General features: G+C 61.6%; 4 protein-coding genes across 4 annotated transcripts; 3 read left to right on the top strand and 1 right to left on the bottom strand.

Moving 5' to 3' along the window:
- Positions 1 to 6,072: 6,072 nt before the first annotated feature.
- Positions 6,073 to 8,328, top strand: PLICBS_010381 (uncharacterized protein; the record flags this gene model as incomplete). The annotated part of the gene is made up of 2 exons (XM_018326507.2): positions 6,073 to 6,255; positions 6,307 to 8,328. The coding sequence occupies 2 exons, from the start codon at positions 6,073 to 6,075 to the stop codon at positions 8,326 to 8,328; spliced, it is 2,205 nt and encodes a 734-aa protein (XP_018174827.2).
- A 412-nt stretch (positions 8,329 to 8,740) lies between these two features.
- On the bottom strand, positions 8,741 to 10,273 carry PLICBS_010380 (uncharacterized protein; the record flags this gene model as incomplete). The annotated part of the gene is made up of 3 exons (XM_018326508.2): positions 8,741 to 8,763; positions 8,826 to 10,047; positions 10,238 to 10,273. 3 exons carry the CDS (start codon positions 10,271 to 10,273, stop codon positions 8,741 to 8,743), a joined length of 1,281 nt encoding a protein of 426 aa, XP_018174828.2.
- A 1,256-nt stretch (positions 10,274 to 11,529) lies between these two features.
- Positions 11,530 to 13,316, top strand: PLICBS_010379 (cysteine desulfurase; the record flags this gene model as incomplete). Its single annotated transcript, XM_018326509.2, has 3 exons — positions 11,530 to 11,803; positions 11,863 to 12,686; positions 12,894 to 13,316. The coding sequence occupies 3 exons, from the start codon at positions 11,530 to 11,532 to the stop codon at positions 13,314 to 13,316; spliced, it is 1,521 nt and encodes a 506-aa protein (XP_018174829.1).
- Positions 13,317 to 14,230: 914 nt separating this feature from the next.
- Positions 14,231 to 14,866, top strand: PLICBS_010378 (uncharacterized protein; the record flags this gene model as incomplete). The annotated part of the gene is made up of 2 exons (XM_018326510.1): positions 14,231 to 14,533; positions 14,621 to 14,866. 2 exons carry the CDS (start codon positions 14,231 to 14,233, stop codon positions 14,864 to 14,866), a joined length of 549 nt encoding a protein of 182 aa, XP_018174830.1.
- Between the last annotated feature and the right edge of the window lie 89 nt (positions 14,867 to 14,955).

The following is a 14,955-nucleotide window of genomic DNA, read 5'->3' as shown; positions in this document are numbered from 1 at the left end:
GTGCAAGAGACGACAGGGCAACGACGGGAAAGGCTGTGAAGCGTAAGGGCATGCTTCGCGATAGCACAAGAGGCGCAGAGCGGGATGAGCAACGTGGCTACGGATGCCGCCTGCCGCTCAGTGCGACCTGGAGATGTGCGCGAGGCGACGGGCGCGGGACAAGAATAGGCAGGAAGGAGGAGGACACGATGTCAATGGCCCGGTTCCCGAGGTGGCAGGGGAGCAATCTGGCAGCACAATGCGTGTTGCGGCACCGAGGCACGGCGGCGGTTCTGCCGTGGGCGCATGAAGCGAGAAAGGGATGGATGGGCGGGCGCGCCGAAGACTCACGGGGAGTCGCAAAAAGAAAGTGCCGTTTCGTCGCACGTACGTACCTCGAGGACTTTCAGAGCGGCATAGCCGAGTGCCGTCTCATGTCGACCCGGCGAGAATGGCAGAAGGAAGGGACCAAGTCGCGATGGCAGTGGCTGCGAATGTCTGTGGTGGTTTGCGGGAGGCAGAGGGAGTGGGAGTGAAGGAAGGACGGCGGTCGTGACAGACCGGTACCGATTGTCCTCTGGACAGGAGGTGCGAGGCAGGTACAGTATCGTCGCCTGTTGGTGAATGGAGACTGGGATCGGGGGTTTCCTGCACGGAGGTACGACGCAGTACGGGCGACCTGCGAGTGCTCATAGGGGATCTGCTGCCCTGAGTGGGCGCGGGCTCCGCTGGGGCCAGTTGGCGCGAGTCCCGACTCAGATGGATGGTCAGGGGTGCACGAGCACCTGGCGCCGGCACCACGCATCCATCCGCCCATCCAGCCAGCCATCCAACCATCCACCAGAGGAAAGCTGAAGGCGCATCGCCAGTGGCTCCGGAGCAGATGGCGATGGAGCCCGGCGCCGGCGGCCGGCCGCTCCAGTGTGAGCGCTGCGCTGAAAGGTGTGTGTGTGTGTCTGCCCGCTCGACTGGCCCCCCTGGGTGAACCCTTGAGCCTTCTGGAGGGGCGCCCTGGGGCCCTCAAGGCCCTGAAAGGGTAGGTACAGGGGTCGTAGTGGCTGGTGGGTCTCAGTTAGTGCAGCCTCAAATTGCGCTACCCCCTGTCTTGGTGGGGCCCGTGCCCGCCTCTTGGGTTGGGACAGGGGGCCGGACGTCGCTGATCAATGGGCTCTTGGGGCCCCCGGTTCCCCGTTTGAGCGCTCACTCGCACTGTTGGTGGCGCGGCGGGCGGTGGCTATCGATATTCTGCTGGCGCTCGTTGGCGGCACCGTGTCCGTGACCTTTGCTAGTGGTTGGCTGGTCCACAACCACCACGGCGACCGACTGCGACGCGCGCTGGCTCGCGCCTTCCAGCCGCTCGTCTGTCCCTGTCTGAGTGGACGCACTTTGTCGAAGTTTGTACAGTATCGCCTACATTCTATCGTCTGTCGATTCTCGCAAACAGACACGCACACGCACACACGAGACACACGCGAGCTGCATCGCCGCGTCCTCTCAGCCCGCGTCTCGTCTCGGCCGTCATCTCCCCGCCCCCATCGGTGGCGCCTGCACCATCGTCGCGTCCGCCATGCCCAGCATCTGCCGAGATGCAACGAGAGCCAGGACACGACACGACACGACAGAACAGGACAGGACAGACCGGGGCAGGGTCGGACAGGCCAGGACTAGACAGCGTGGCACCGCATGCGAGAAACGTGCATGCAACTTTCTGCACACGAGCGAGCCCGCCGACCAGGATCCCGAGTCATTTCTTGGTTTGCCATGAGCCCAAGGAGCCATAATTCCATGCGCCCCATCGTCCAGCAGATTGCGGTTCAGCAACGCCCGGGCTCGCCTGCGGTGTGTTCGGGGTCACGATGCCGTGCCAGAGGGCTCGGTGTTTGCCGATTCACGGCCCGGGACACTGCATCGTATGTACGATGGCCCGCCTCCTGTTCCTTCTTGCATGCTTCATACATTCTTAGACGTCCACCCGTCGATGCGTGGCTCCTAATTTCTTCTCCTGCAGGCCGTGCGCAAGGCGGATCCTCGTCTGCCTGCCTGTCTGTCTGTCTGTCCGTCTGTCCGTCTTCTCCACAACGCTCGTCAACCTCATGCTGTGCGACCTCGACGAGCGCAAGCGACCGTCCCGGGGCGTTGGCCCTTCGTCCGTGCTCGTGCATCGCCAATTTGGCTGTGGATGGAGCAGTTCATCGAACGATGGCAACAGCCACCCGGACGCTGATCTCGTCCGCCCGCCTGTCACCCACAGAAACCCCGGTCGGCAACAGACGCTATGGACTGCTAACCCCTTGGCCACCCCCCTCCCCAGCGCCTCGGAACCTTCTGAAGCGCGTCTGGGGAATCTTCCCTGCGTCTGCAGCCTCAGCCGAAGCAGCGCGAAGCCCACCCCGCCGCCATTGCCGCCCGGCACCTAGTTACCTGGTACGAGGCCTCGTGCATGGTCGGACCCGGGCATCCTTGCTGTGGGAGGCCGAGAGCGACGCCCATGGCTGCATCGCATTTGCCTGTGTGTTTGCTTGCTCTCCGGCCCCCCGTGTCGTGCGACTGGGCATGGGCATGAAGCCCCCAAGTGTGCGCGCCGCGCCCCGGAAAGAGTCGCCGGGTGCTGCGTCTTGCTCACTGCTGCACAGTCGAAACCTGCGCCGCAGCCCATCTCCCGGCGCGTTTCGAATCGGCGAGCCGCTTGTCACAGGGCCTTGCAGATGATTGGCATCCTGTCCCTGATTGGGTCACGTCAATGGCGATGACACCAAGCTTCGTCGGCGCAGCCCTTTCTCCTGTCCGGACTGTCGCCTTGGTGGACTGATGCATCGCACGCAGGACCTCGCCCATGAACTGTGCAGGTGCATTCGCTTCCTTCGCAGGTCGCCCCGATCCCTCCCTGCGACTTCGGGCGATGCTGGGGTAGCATCGTGGGGGCTGTCAGCCTCGAGTGCAAGGGATGACGCTCGGCTTCGACCAAGTACCCGCGACACCATCCCTACGTACTGGGTGACGATGTCATTGCGCCCGGCAGAGCTGCCAGGCCATTCTTCATACTAACAGCGACACACGGGCCCCACAAATTCGACAGACGTGTCTCCCAGGTCCGAGAGGCGGGGATGGCAACCTCGTGGCGCGTGCTTCCAAGTGTCTCTGCGCCATGGCATCGCACGGACACACACCAGTCGAGACCAATCAGCGGGTGTCTCTCTTGCGGCTTCAGAAGCTGAGCAAAAGGGGTGTCGGTAATCTTCCACGGCGAACACTGTTTTTGTCGCAGAGCTGGGGCCGTCTGACGTTGGCGCCGTCCCCATCGCTGGGCAAATATCTCCAGCAGTCTCGCCCAGAAGCTGAGTCTTACACACAGGCTACGAAGGCATCAGCGCTGGTAATACTACTGACTACGTACTCCGAGACACTTTGTTGGCGCTTGATCCAAATTGCGCTGCAGCCCGTGGCCCGGTTCAGCTGCTCAGACCCCCGGAAGCAGGCCAGCAAAGCAAGCGGTTGCAGGAGGCCATCGACGTTTAACCTCATCTGTGCCTCCTTTATGGAGTAAGACCGTCCAAGTCAGCCACGCGCCATTGTCAGAAAAGCAAAGTTCGTGCTGCTGTCGAAGGGAGACATCTTCGCATCTGCGGTACCCGCATGCTTTGCTTTGTTTGCGGCCGGGCGCGAATCTCATCTCGACACCGCCGCGCCGGTCTTTTCGTTCCCGGCCCGCCACTTGATAATTGCGTGATTAGACTCACGCGCACGACGGGACCATGGCGGCCGCCGCCTTTAGTGCGGACTTGCAAACGCCAGCCATCGAACCTTGCTCGCACCACACCGGCGGTGATGCCACCCGGCCGGCGGCTTCAAACCCTGACATCGGTGGCCATTGGCGCCCGAAGGTGAAATGCTCTTGGAGGGGCGATACGAGCCGCAGCTAAGCTTCCCAGCGCCAGGCACCTCTACCAGGAGATGTTCAATACCCCTGGTGCCTTAAGCTTTGCTGGTTAGACGAGTTGTCACAGCAGGGCAGTCACCAGGACAAAGCGTAAGTTACCGATGCTGATGGCGAGGTCGTTGGATATCTGCCGTTTAAGCTCTTTCTTCTCCGACGCACTACCCGCAGCAGAGCCTCGGCAGCGAGACTGTTCAGCCGTGAGGACACGATTGGGCGCTCGCAGTACTTTCTGTCTAACGTGGCGGCCTCATCGTCAAACCTCCATATGAATTGGTCATGCGCGCTTGAGTCGCATGGCTTGGGCGCCCTATGACCAACACCGACGCCGTGACATATCGTAAAGATAGACAAGCGTTGGAACCAGCGCAGCGCCCCCAAATTGCCATGCACGGAGTGCCTGGGAGTCGGGAGGATTGTCCATACACACGTTGTCATACATTGCCTGTTTACCAGCGTCGGTCCGTCTTTCAAAGGTGAGGCTTGTAGCCAGTACGAAGTAGGTGCCCATGTGCGTTCAGGGATTTTGGTTGTGTCAGCGTGGTACAGCTCCGAGCCGCGACGGATCAGCGGTCCTGCGACACCGGGCGGCGGGCCAAACCTTGTTTTGACCTGGTATTGGTAAGAGATGACAACGAGCTCAATGCGAGCGAGTATTGGATCTCCAGGAGGTAACAGAAGCCGCAGGGTCAGGCGGACGCGGGGCCCAGCCTGGGAACTGCTCCGAGGCGACCCAAGAGCTCACGAGCGGCTTTCTGCCCATCTCCGAGCCGGCACATACATGCAGTGCTACAGCCCAAGTATGCACATGTAATGGCATGGCATGCATGAATGAGAAGTTTCTATACGAGAGCCTCCGTGCGCGGACTATACAGTTTACACACTCGGGGCTCGAAGGCGCGCTGCACGTGGCCTGCCGCGACCATCGCGACGCCACAAGGCTGCCCCCAGTGCCATCCTAGATATGACGGCAGAGGTGAGCGAGCTTGTCCGAGCCACCAGTGTGCCACAGCCGAAGCAGGGCCCGGAGCGAGAGCCCGGGCACGGTTCCTACGTTGACGTGACCTTCCGCCGCTCAACGGCATGCATCATGCGCCATCCTAGCCAACGAGCCCCCCAGCGCGCTCGAGACGACAGCGGTGCAACGCGCAATGCGTCGAGTATCCTCCATGAGGCCAATGCGACTTGGCGTCCGCGACGCACAGCACATGGTGGCTGAGCGTCATGCCTCTGGCCCCCTCAACTGCCAACTGGGCGGCAGCTTGATGATCGGCTTCCGTTGGCAGGATCATGCCGCGACCCGTGCATCCAGTTCGTGCGTGCCTCTGCGCCGCCGACGCGGGGGCCGAACATGGTTCGAGAAGCGCATGCTGCTGCTGCTGCCCGTCCATCCGGCTGCTGCCCGTTCCGCAGCGCAGCACGGCTTGACACGGCACGGCACGCCATCGGCATGGCCTGGCATGGGGGCCTGGAGGGCCTATACTGTGAGCGTGGCATATGAGCACGGCGCTGTCGCGGGATTCTTCTGGATTCCGGGCTCCGTGTAACAGGCAGCCGTGTCGGGACGCCGGCATGCGATGGCTGCTTTCTGCCTGTTTGCTAGCCGCTGCGGGCCGTTGGGGTCAGCAAGGGCCGGTGAGGAACGCCATTGTTCTCATGATTGTGATCTGTAGGACAGGTGTTCAATTCCCTCCGTTTGCTGAGCATCTTGACGCTTGCATCGTTTGGTGGCGCTGAACGGTAACGCCAGTGTTCGGGGGTCGGGATCCTGTCCCTGGAGTAGCCGTGCATCATGACTGAGGATTCCCGGCCTCACTTGCAGTGAGACTCGCGTCGGGCTCACGATAGTGATCTGATGCCATGAATACCCCATGAATACTGTTCGTATGCGGAAGGGGTTTCGCTGTGAGAGTCTTGGGTTCAATGTTCATGGGGTGGATGAATTACCGTGCGCGGGCGCTTAGTCATCAATTTACATGCATTGTTTACTTTCGCCCCATAGCAACCAATGAAGCAAGCCCATAACGAACATTCGCATTCCGAAACCCCACGACACCAGGCGACAAGCTCCTTCAACACCTGACTGTTTGGCTTCAGGGTCGAGCACGCGCCATCCCGGACCTCATTTTGCCCGTTTGGCTGCGACCCCGCGCGCCACCATGGTCGACACCGAGAACCTCCGCACAGCGTCGCTGTACATCAACAACCAGCTGCTCTCGCGAGGGCTGCTGCGCGACGGGCAGACCGTCGACTTTGCGAATGTAGGGAATGGCGGCGAGGAGTCCGCGGCGACGCGCGCCCGCATAATAAGCATAGTCAACGACCTGATCCTCAGGCGCGACGTAAGATGGCCCGCTGTCCTGGTCGGGGACAAGAGTTGACGCAAAGTTCAGCGCGATGCCGAGCATCGTGAATCGCTCTCGACTGCGATGCGCAGCCTGCGCGCCGAGAACCTCAAGCACACGGCCGACATCACACGGCTCACTGAGAAGAACGCCGAGGAGAAGCGCAAGGCGGATATCGCGGCCGCGTCCGAGGCAGCGATGAAGACGCAGCTCAAGTCGGCGGAGTCCAACGTGCGCGGGCTGAAGGAGGAGATCTCACGTACAAAGTCTCTGGTGGCCCAAACGAGGACCGCTTGCGCGACAGAGGTACGGCGGCGCGATCGTCAAATCGACACCCTCAAGAAGCAGCTCACCGAGGCCGGCCGATCGCGAGGCACGAGAGCCAACCCGGCGATAACGACCATCACCGTCACGGGCGACGTCGGGCGGGAGAAGGGCTCCGCGGCGGGATCGAGCAGCGTGGCGGCCGACGATTACGATTTACGAAGCGAGACGAACGCGTTCCTGGCGAACCTGGCGCAAAACCTGAGCGAGGAGAACGAGACGATCCTAAACATGATGCAACGAGCAATGAAGCAGCTACGCGAAATGAGCGGATACCAAGGTGACGACGAAAGGCGTGATGCGCAAGTCATCAGGCGGTCAAACTGCGAGGAGCTGGATGCGGAGCTGGACTCTGTGGTGGAGCACATGCGCAACATCTTGACGAATCCTTCGTTTGTCCCGATTGAGGAAGTCGTGCTGCGAGAGGAAGAGATTGCCCGCCTCAAGTCTGGCTGGGTCAAAATGGAGACGCGGTGGAAGGAAGCCGTCCATCTGATCGACAGTTGGAGGAGGAAGATGGCGGCGAGCGGCAAGCCGTTGTGCGACGAGGAGCTGCAGATGAGTCTGCGCCTGAGCCCGGTCCGCGTCCATGATGCGGACGAGACGAAGCAGGCGTTTGAACTGGGCCTCGAGGCAGTCGCCGAGGAGGATGAGGAGTTCGCTGCGTCGCTGCGCTCTCCCTGTCCGCCAAGCAACGAAGACTTGGATCTGGTTCCCGAGCCCAGCTTCGATGCCAACGAAGAGAGTGGCGACATCGAGTATGAAGACGACGACGCGCCCGCAGACTACGGCGTTGCTGCGGACGACGACGACAACGCCGACGCGCCGTCGTACGACCGCCCGGCCTCGCCGGATTCTCCGCCCATGCCAGAGCCACCACGACTGAGTCCCCTGAAGAACTCTGCCTCGGCTGGAAATAGGGGATCCGCCCAAGAGGGCCGTGTTCGCTCCAGGCCAGGGGACTTTAGCACCATTGCCGAAGAGAAGACGAAGGAGCTCGAGGCCGAGGCCAGGTCGATGCGATCTTTGCCCGTCCGGCCAAAGGGCTTGACGGCGCAGATGCGCGTCGCGTCGAATACCGCACAAAAGCCGTCTGCTGGACTGAGGTCCTCATCACGGTCATCTCTGGATGACGCGCTGCTGCCGAAGCCGCAGGAGAAGGAGGCTGAGGCGTCGCAAGAGCCCAAAGCAGCGCCGCTGAGCACGGAAAAATCTAAGCAAGAGGCGCCGAAGCAGGAGATGCAAGCCGAGAAACCGTCCAGCGCCAAGCGCGCCGCGGCAGCAGCGAAGTCTGATGCCCGCAGCACACCAAAGCGCATTGCAACGAAGCCCTCGCTGCCACGCAACGCCAACCCTCCCCCGCAACAGAGCCCCCTGACCATGTCCACCATCGCCGCCAAGCTCGCGGCGTCGGAGAAGGAGGCCGACGCCGCGCGCGTCCGGGCCAAACTGCGGGCAGCCCGGGGCACGGGGCCGAGCACCCGCGGAGGCGTCAAGCGGCCTGCTATCGCGAACGACGCCGAGACGAAGGAGGCAGAGCCTGCGCCGGTGCCGCCCTCAGCAGAGGACGTTGATCCCGTCAAGCATGATCCCGCACAGCCACAGCAGGAGGAGGAGCAGCAGCAGCAACAGCCCAAGCCGGAGAAGAGGAAGCGCGAACGCACGAGCAGCAAGGTGACGTCGCGGAGGAGGAGTACGCTGAGTCCCTGGGAGCTGGAGACGTTGATGGCGGGGACGGCGCAGTGAGCGAGCACATGGATACATAAGATCCGGTGGCTACGACATGAGCAGGATGTAGGAACGGTCAAGATGTGTGTTCGCATTTGTATGGCGTTGGGCCCGCGAGATGCATGGTACGGAGATGTTATTCATCGAGCGTGCCAACCAAACCGATTGGAGCTCTCAACTTTTGAGATTCGCATGTCATAATATAACCAGTGTGTACATTCACGCTGGGCTCAGTGAAAGAATGCGGCATCGTAGACATTTTGCCTGGATATATCTGCCATGGTCTAGGGTGGTGCGGGTGATAGCGAGGGAAATCCTGCTCTCGTAATGTAAAAGTTTTGCGTGGTAGTCAAAAAACCCGTGAGCCAATACGCCAAATAGCTACAACAATCCGCCAGGGGTAAACCGTCCCGAGAAGCCGTCACCTGTATTAACTTAACTGGACATAGTTTCCTGGCGAGGCACGTTAGCATTCCGAGGCGAGAATCGACACATGATGCGGGGTTGCGGCGTACCTGGGAATTGGCCTTCCTTGCCTTGCAACCGTCCGGTCCACCACTCATTCTCGTTTTGCGTTCTTGTTATGATCTCGATGACGTCGCCTGCGCGGAAGCTCAGGTCGCCCTCTGCTTGCGCCGAGTAGTCGTACAGGGCGGTGACCGTCTCTGCGGCCGGGGCGGCCATGAGGGCCTTGGGCTTGGGCTTGGGCGGCGGGGGCTTCGCCTTGGCGGCGGCGATTGCTGACAGCCCCGGACTGGAGGGCTTGGCCCCGGCCGAGTACGGGGGAGGCGGGTTCTGCTCGGTGCCGTCCGTGGACCGCCGCGCGTACGCGCTCGCCTTGGAGTTGGCGGTCGCGTTGGGTCCGGCCGTGAGCAAGCCGGGCTGCTTGCCGCCCTCGAGGGCGGGACGGGGGGCGTATTTCGGGGGCCGTGGCCGACCAGTTGTCTTAAAGCGGCAGATGGACAGCGCCTCGGCCTGCTCCTGAATGTCGCCGCGCTTCTCCTCGAAGGCCTCCTCGATCTCGCGCGTCAAGTCGAAGTAGCCGATGTCGCAGCGCTGCATGCGCTCATGCAGGGTGTAGAAGATGTTGAGCTGCATGTAGTAGAAGGACTGGAAGAGCGGCTGGATGAACTCGCGCTCGAGGGTGAAGAGCTTGGGCAGCTCGTCCTTGAGCAGGTCGTTGAAGTACTCAAAGTCCTGCGTGGCCTGCTCGACGTCGCCCTCGGCCTTCCACATGGCCTTTTCGTCCTTGGCGGTGCGCTCCTTCTTGTCCTGCAGCTTCTTGAGGGTGGCGCGGTGGCGGTCGTAGTCGAGCTTTTTGTGCTCGCGCTTGAGGGCCGTCTTGCGGATGACCTTGATGACGTCGAGGAGCTCGTTGGCTGGGCGGATGACCCGAGACTCGATCATATCCAGCTCGGGCGCGAGCGTCTCCTGCAGCTCCTTGACGACGGCCTCGTACTCCTCGCAGGCGTTGATGCCCTCGGGGTTGCCCTCGATGACCATCGAGTCCGGGTCCGACATGCGGCCCGAGATGGGCTTGTAGATCTCCGTCATGGCCTGGCTGAACTCGATCTGGTGGCTGAGCATGCCGTTGATGGCCTCGAAGTACTTTTTGGACTCATCGTGGAGCTTCTTGGTCTCCGTCTCGAGCTCTTGGAAGCGGCGCTCGGCGTCGATGTAGACGGCGTCCTTGGTCTGCTCGCCGATGTTGAATTTTTGCTTGAACTGTTGCGGTGCCTACATGCGCGGAGAAAAAAAGAGACGGTGGGTTAGCGAAGCTCTTGCATTGATTGCATTGTCTTGTCTTGGCCCTCGGCCGTGTCTCGCCTCCCGCCGGCGGAGCGAGGATGACGATGGCTCGGAGGGGCTGGACAAGCTCGGGTGAGGGGCACACGCAACGGCGGCGGCGGCGGCGGCGAAGACGTACCCGGGTCAGGCTCTTTTGGAAGCCCTTGAAGCTCATTGTGAGGGATGCGGCGGGGGCACGATCGGGAGGGGAGAGCGTGCGAGGGAGAGAAGGGCGCAAAGGTCGGCAGTGACGAGGGGCCACGGCGCGCCTTGAGGGAGTTGAGAGTTGTGGTTTGCGGGATCAGCTCGAGGTGCCGTCCGTCAGAGCGGCGAGGTTTGGCCGCCCCAGGTCGGGCCATGCCATGCCCACGCCCATGCCTGGTGACGACTTGGCCGTGGCTGTGTCTGCGCTAGCTCTGTGGCGCATGGGCGGGTGCAGCGCAGGGCAGCTCCAGCTGTTCCCGGGCGATTCTTCAGGGCGGCATGACGGGCGGGCCAGCCTCCAGGGCTCCATCCTGTCGCCGGAAGTGGAGGGGGGTCGGCGCAGGGCGGCGCTGTCGTCACTGCGTCACTGCGCGTGGCCCGCTGGGGGTGGAAGCCCGGCAGTGCCCCGGGATCTGCGCGTCAGCGAGCTATGGAACCTGGAACCTCGACTGGAAGCGAGCAGGGCGCTCCGCTTGGGGATTGGGTTGGGTCGTGCAGCGCGAGGCTTGCGCAGCTCGCTTTTCCGTGGTCGCAGACGGCCTGTCAGATGCATGTTTCAACGGACGGCGCACAGGAAACCCACGCAGCGTCCGTTCAACGAGGTCGTTCAAGGTTTGAAAGTTTTGCCAATAGTCTTACCAGCAGCACACGTGAAGCATCCGGTTTCTCGTGGCCGCTGCTGGATCTGCTGCCGGCTGAGACGGAGCTCTCTCCAAGGCCCTTGAGACGGCACTCACAATCTGGATGCTTGAACGATGCACACGGAGTACGTGCGGATTGCTCCGTTCATATATGCAAGCCTCCATCGTCGCCTTGCAAGGTGAGGTTAAATATGTACAGGGTACGCAGTCGGGTTCGACACGTATAGAAAGGTGCATGTCCTGTCGGAGCCCGCCAGATGGCTGCTGCTGCTATCACCCGCTAAACAGCGACCCGAGCCCCCGTCGCCCGGCCCCGACAGCGTCCAGCTGGAGAGCCCGCTCATCCAGAACCTTTGCCCGCATCTCGCTCCTGCCCCCGGAGGCGGCGGGGAAGCTCTCCCGGCCATTTCCAGCCAATCAGAGCCCCCACGACGGCGCTTATCACCGAGTGGCCGAGCCGAAACAACGCCCTTGTCAATGACAAATTTCCACCGCATTTCGGTCGGCCTCAAATAAATTCGCCCCAAGCCCCGACTCCGCCCGTGCACCCTCCGCATCCATCACCATAGCCATCACTGCGATAGCCATGGCCAGCCTTGCATCCAGCGCGCTGAGGCGGTCGGCTCGCTCGGTGAGCTGCCCGGCCTCTGCCGCTCCTTTGCGATGCGCCGCGCTCTCTCGCGCCGCCCTGGTGGCGACGGGCAGGAGGGGGCCGGCCTCGCGAAGGGGCTACGTCTCCGAGTCCAGGACCGACAAGGCCAAGGTCGAGACGGCCATCAAGCTCGACAAGAAGGACTTTGCCGACATCCCCCCGCCTCAGATGGGCGTGCCGACGGACGGCAAAGTGAGCCCCATGGCCGGTATGTCACGCAGCGCACTCACCTATAATCGCCTCAACTACTGACACGCTTCGTCTCAGAGGTCCTTAAGCAGGCCGCCGTCATGGAAGAGGGCCAACGGCCCATCTACCTCGACATGCAGTCCACGACGCCCGTCGATCCGCGCGTTCTCGATGCGATGATGCCTTTCTACGTCGGCGTCTACGGCAATCCCCACTCTCGGACGCACGCCTACGGATGGGAGAGCGAGAAAGCCGTTGAGGAGGCGCGCGAGCACGTGGCCAAGCTCATCGGTGCCGACCCCAAGGAGATCATCTTCACCAGTGGCGCCACCGAGAGCAACAACATGAGCATCAAGGGCGTTGCCCGCTTCTTTGGCCGCTCTGGCAAGAAAAAGCACGTCATTACCACGCAGACCGAGCACAAGTGCGTGTTGGACAGCTGCCGGCATCTGCAGGACGAGGGTTTCGAGGTCACGTACCTCCCGGTGCAAAACAACGGCCTGATCCGGATGGAGGACCTCGAGGCCGCCATCCGTCCCGAGACGGCCCTCGTGAGCATCATGGCCGTCAACAACGAGATTGGCGTCATCCAGCCCATCGAGCAGATCGGCAAGCTGTGCCGGGAGAAGAAGGTCTTTTTCCACACCGACGCCGCTCAGGCCGTGGGCAAGATTCCCCTCGACGTCAACGCGATGAACATCGACCTCATGTCCATCTCCTCGCACAAGATCTACGGCCCCAAGGGCATTGGCGCCTGCTACGTCCGGAGACGTCCCAGGGTCCGCCTGGACCCCATAATCACCGGTGGTGGCCAGGAACGTGGTCTGCGAAGCGGCACCCTGGCTCCCCCTCTGGTGGCTGGCTTTGGCGAAGCCTGCCGCATCGCCTACGACGAGATGGCGGTAAGTAACCTCGGCGGTTTGATGATGCAGCGTTTCGCGAACCCACTCTTTTCTTGCGGATGATTTGCTCTACACATGCATGGCTTTCTGAATGGCCCGTGACAAGGCCGTTCATGTTGATCGCAGCTTCTGTCTGATTTCAGTCCCCTTTTGCGCGTCTTTTCTTGCCATCGTGGTCATGAGCTAGCCACTGACACCACGGTACAGTATGACTCGAAGCGAATCAAGGCTCTGTCGGACCGCCTGCTCCAGGGCCTCCTTTCCTTGGAGCACACGAGCCAGAATGGCGACGAAAACGCCTTCTACCCCGGCTGCGTCAACGTGTCCTTTGCCTATGTTGAGGGCGAGTCGCTGTTGATGGCGCTCAAGGACATTGCGTTGTCGTCTGGCAGCGCCTGCACGTCGGCTTCTCTGGAGCCCAGCTACGTCCTGCGGGCTCTCGGCAACAGCGACGAGAGCGCCCACAGCAGCATCCGGTTCGGCATCGGCCGATTCACGACCGAGGCTGAGATTGACTATGTGCTGAAGGCAGTGCAGGAGCGCGTCAACTTCCTGCGGGAGCTGAGCCCGCTCTGGGAGCTCGTGCAGGAGGGCATCGACCTGAACACGATTCAGTGGAGCCAGCATTAAATAGGTACAGACGGGATAGGGCAAGGGAGGAATCGGACCCGGCGAGGATGAAGCGCCGGCATGAGCCACGCGGTTTGTACAACAGGAAAAATGTACACTACGATACCTCTTCGCGGATACACAGGGCGGTACGGTATGGCATGCCGGGGGCTTGCTGCGAATGCAAAGGCGTTTTGTCTATTTGTTCACGTTGTCGTAGAACGTTGGATTATTGAGTATCTGCAAGGCTAAGAAGGTCTGCTTGCGAGGTGGACCAAGCAACTGTGACAGTTGTTATGGAGCAGCGCGCTGCCTCTAAGTCCCATATCCTCACGCCCTTCCTGCGCCTCGCCTCTCGTAGCTCTAGTGAGGGTGCAGACGATCATGCAATGTAAATTGACTTGCCAAACATGTCACGCATGCTTGGCGAGATCGCTACACGGGTTGTTGACCGTCGCACCCACACCAAACTTGGCCGGAGGACTTTGGCCGGCATCGCCAAAAGCGTATCTCCATTCCGGCACATGGGGCCGCTGTGTCGTTGGGGTGGTGGTTGTGGTTGGCGGCGGGACGAGGCACTGTGACGTCAGCGTTCTTCCACACAGCGGGCCTTCCTGCCACGGGATCCATCCAGACGGTTCGCACCCGAGAATGACATCACCAACGCCTGGCACCATGGCTGTAGCACGGCAAATGCCATCGCGATTGCCTTGGACGTGATACCATGGCGCGTTCAGGGTCCACGCGTCCATGTCTCGCTTGCCGTTCTTCCGGTCTGGCACTTGATATAAGAGCTTCGAGCCTCGCGCCCCTCCACGAACTTGTTCTCTTTTCCTCACCACCACCCACCACCTGACCAGAGACAGCAAGGCCGAATCCACAATCCTTGACAATTCCCCAACTACCATAATATTTTATCGTCACTCAAAGCAACAATGGCCGACGACAAGAACCAGGCTCCCTCGACGCTCCAGTCGTACGTCGACTCTGCCACGGGCGCCGTCCAAAGCGCCATTGGCAGCCTGACCGGCAACACGGGCGACAAGGCCAAGGGCGAGGTTCGCAAGGACCACGCCGAGGCCGAGCACGACGCCTCCCAGGCTGCTCTCAAGGTGCCCGGCGGCACCGTCTCCAGCTCCGGCGGCGTCAGCAAGGATGACCCCAACCGCACCCAGGGCTCGTGGAACCAGACGGTGGGGTCTGCCAAGGAGGCAGTTGGCGGACTCATTGGCAACGAGGTATGCTCGCATCTACCCTATTCCCACCATCGTGCTGGAACGCCGAACCCTTTTCTTGGCTCCTGCTAACACGCCTCGCCTTTGCAGTCTCTCAAGAACTCCGGCCGCCAGCAGAACCTCGAGGGCCAGCAGCAGGAGGCCAAGGGTCAGCTCAGTGATCTCGGCTCCGGCATGGCCAACCGCGCCCAGGGCACTCTCGGTGGTGCCGTTGCCGGCCTGACTGGTGACAAGTCCGGCCAGGAGCACTACGACCAGATGCGCGCGGATGGCAAGGCACAGCAGCGGGGAGTCGAGCATGACCTGCAGAAGAAGGCCGAGGCGGAGCGCAAGTAGCGTGCCATGTGTTGGAGCGAGCAGGAAGGAGCATGTCTGCGGATGAGGCTGCAAACCCGATACCCTAGGAAGAATATGCTTATGATGAA

Source organism: Purpureocillium lilacinum (genome assembly GCF_023168085.1).
Source record: "Purpureocillium lilacinum CBS 284.36 DNA, scaffold_8, whole genome shotgun sequence".
NCBI classification, from domain to species: Eukaryota; Fungi; Ascomycota; class Sordariomycetes; order Hypocreales; family Ophiocordycipitaceae; genus Purpureocillium; species Purpureocillium lilacinum.
Note: the sequence above shows the minus strand (reverse complement) of the source record. Positions and strands in the feature narration are given on the sequence as shown.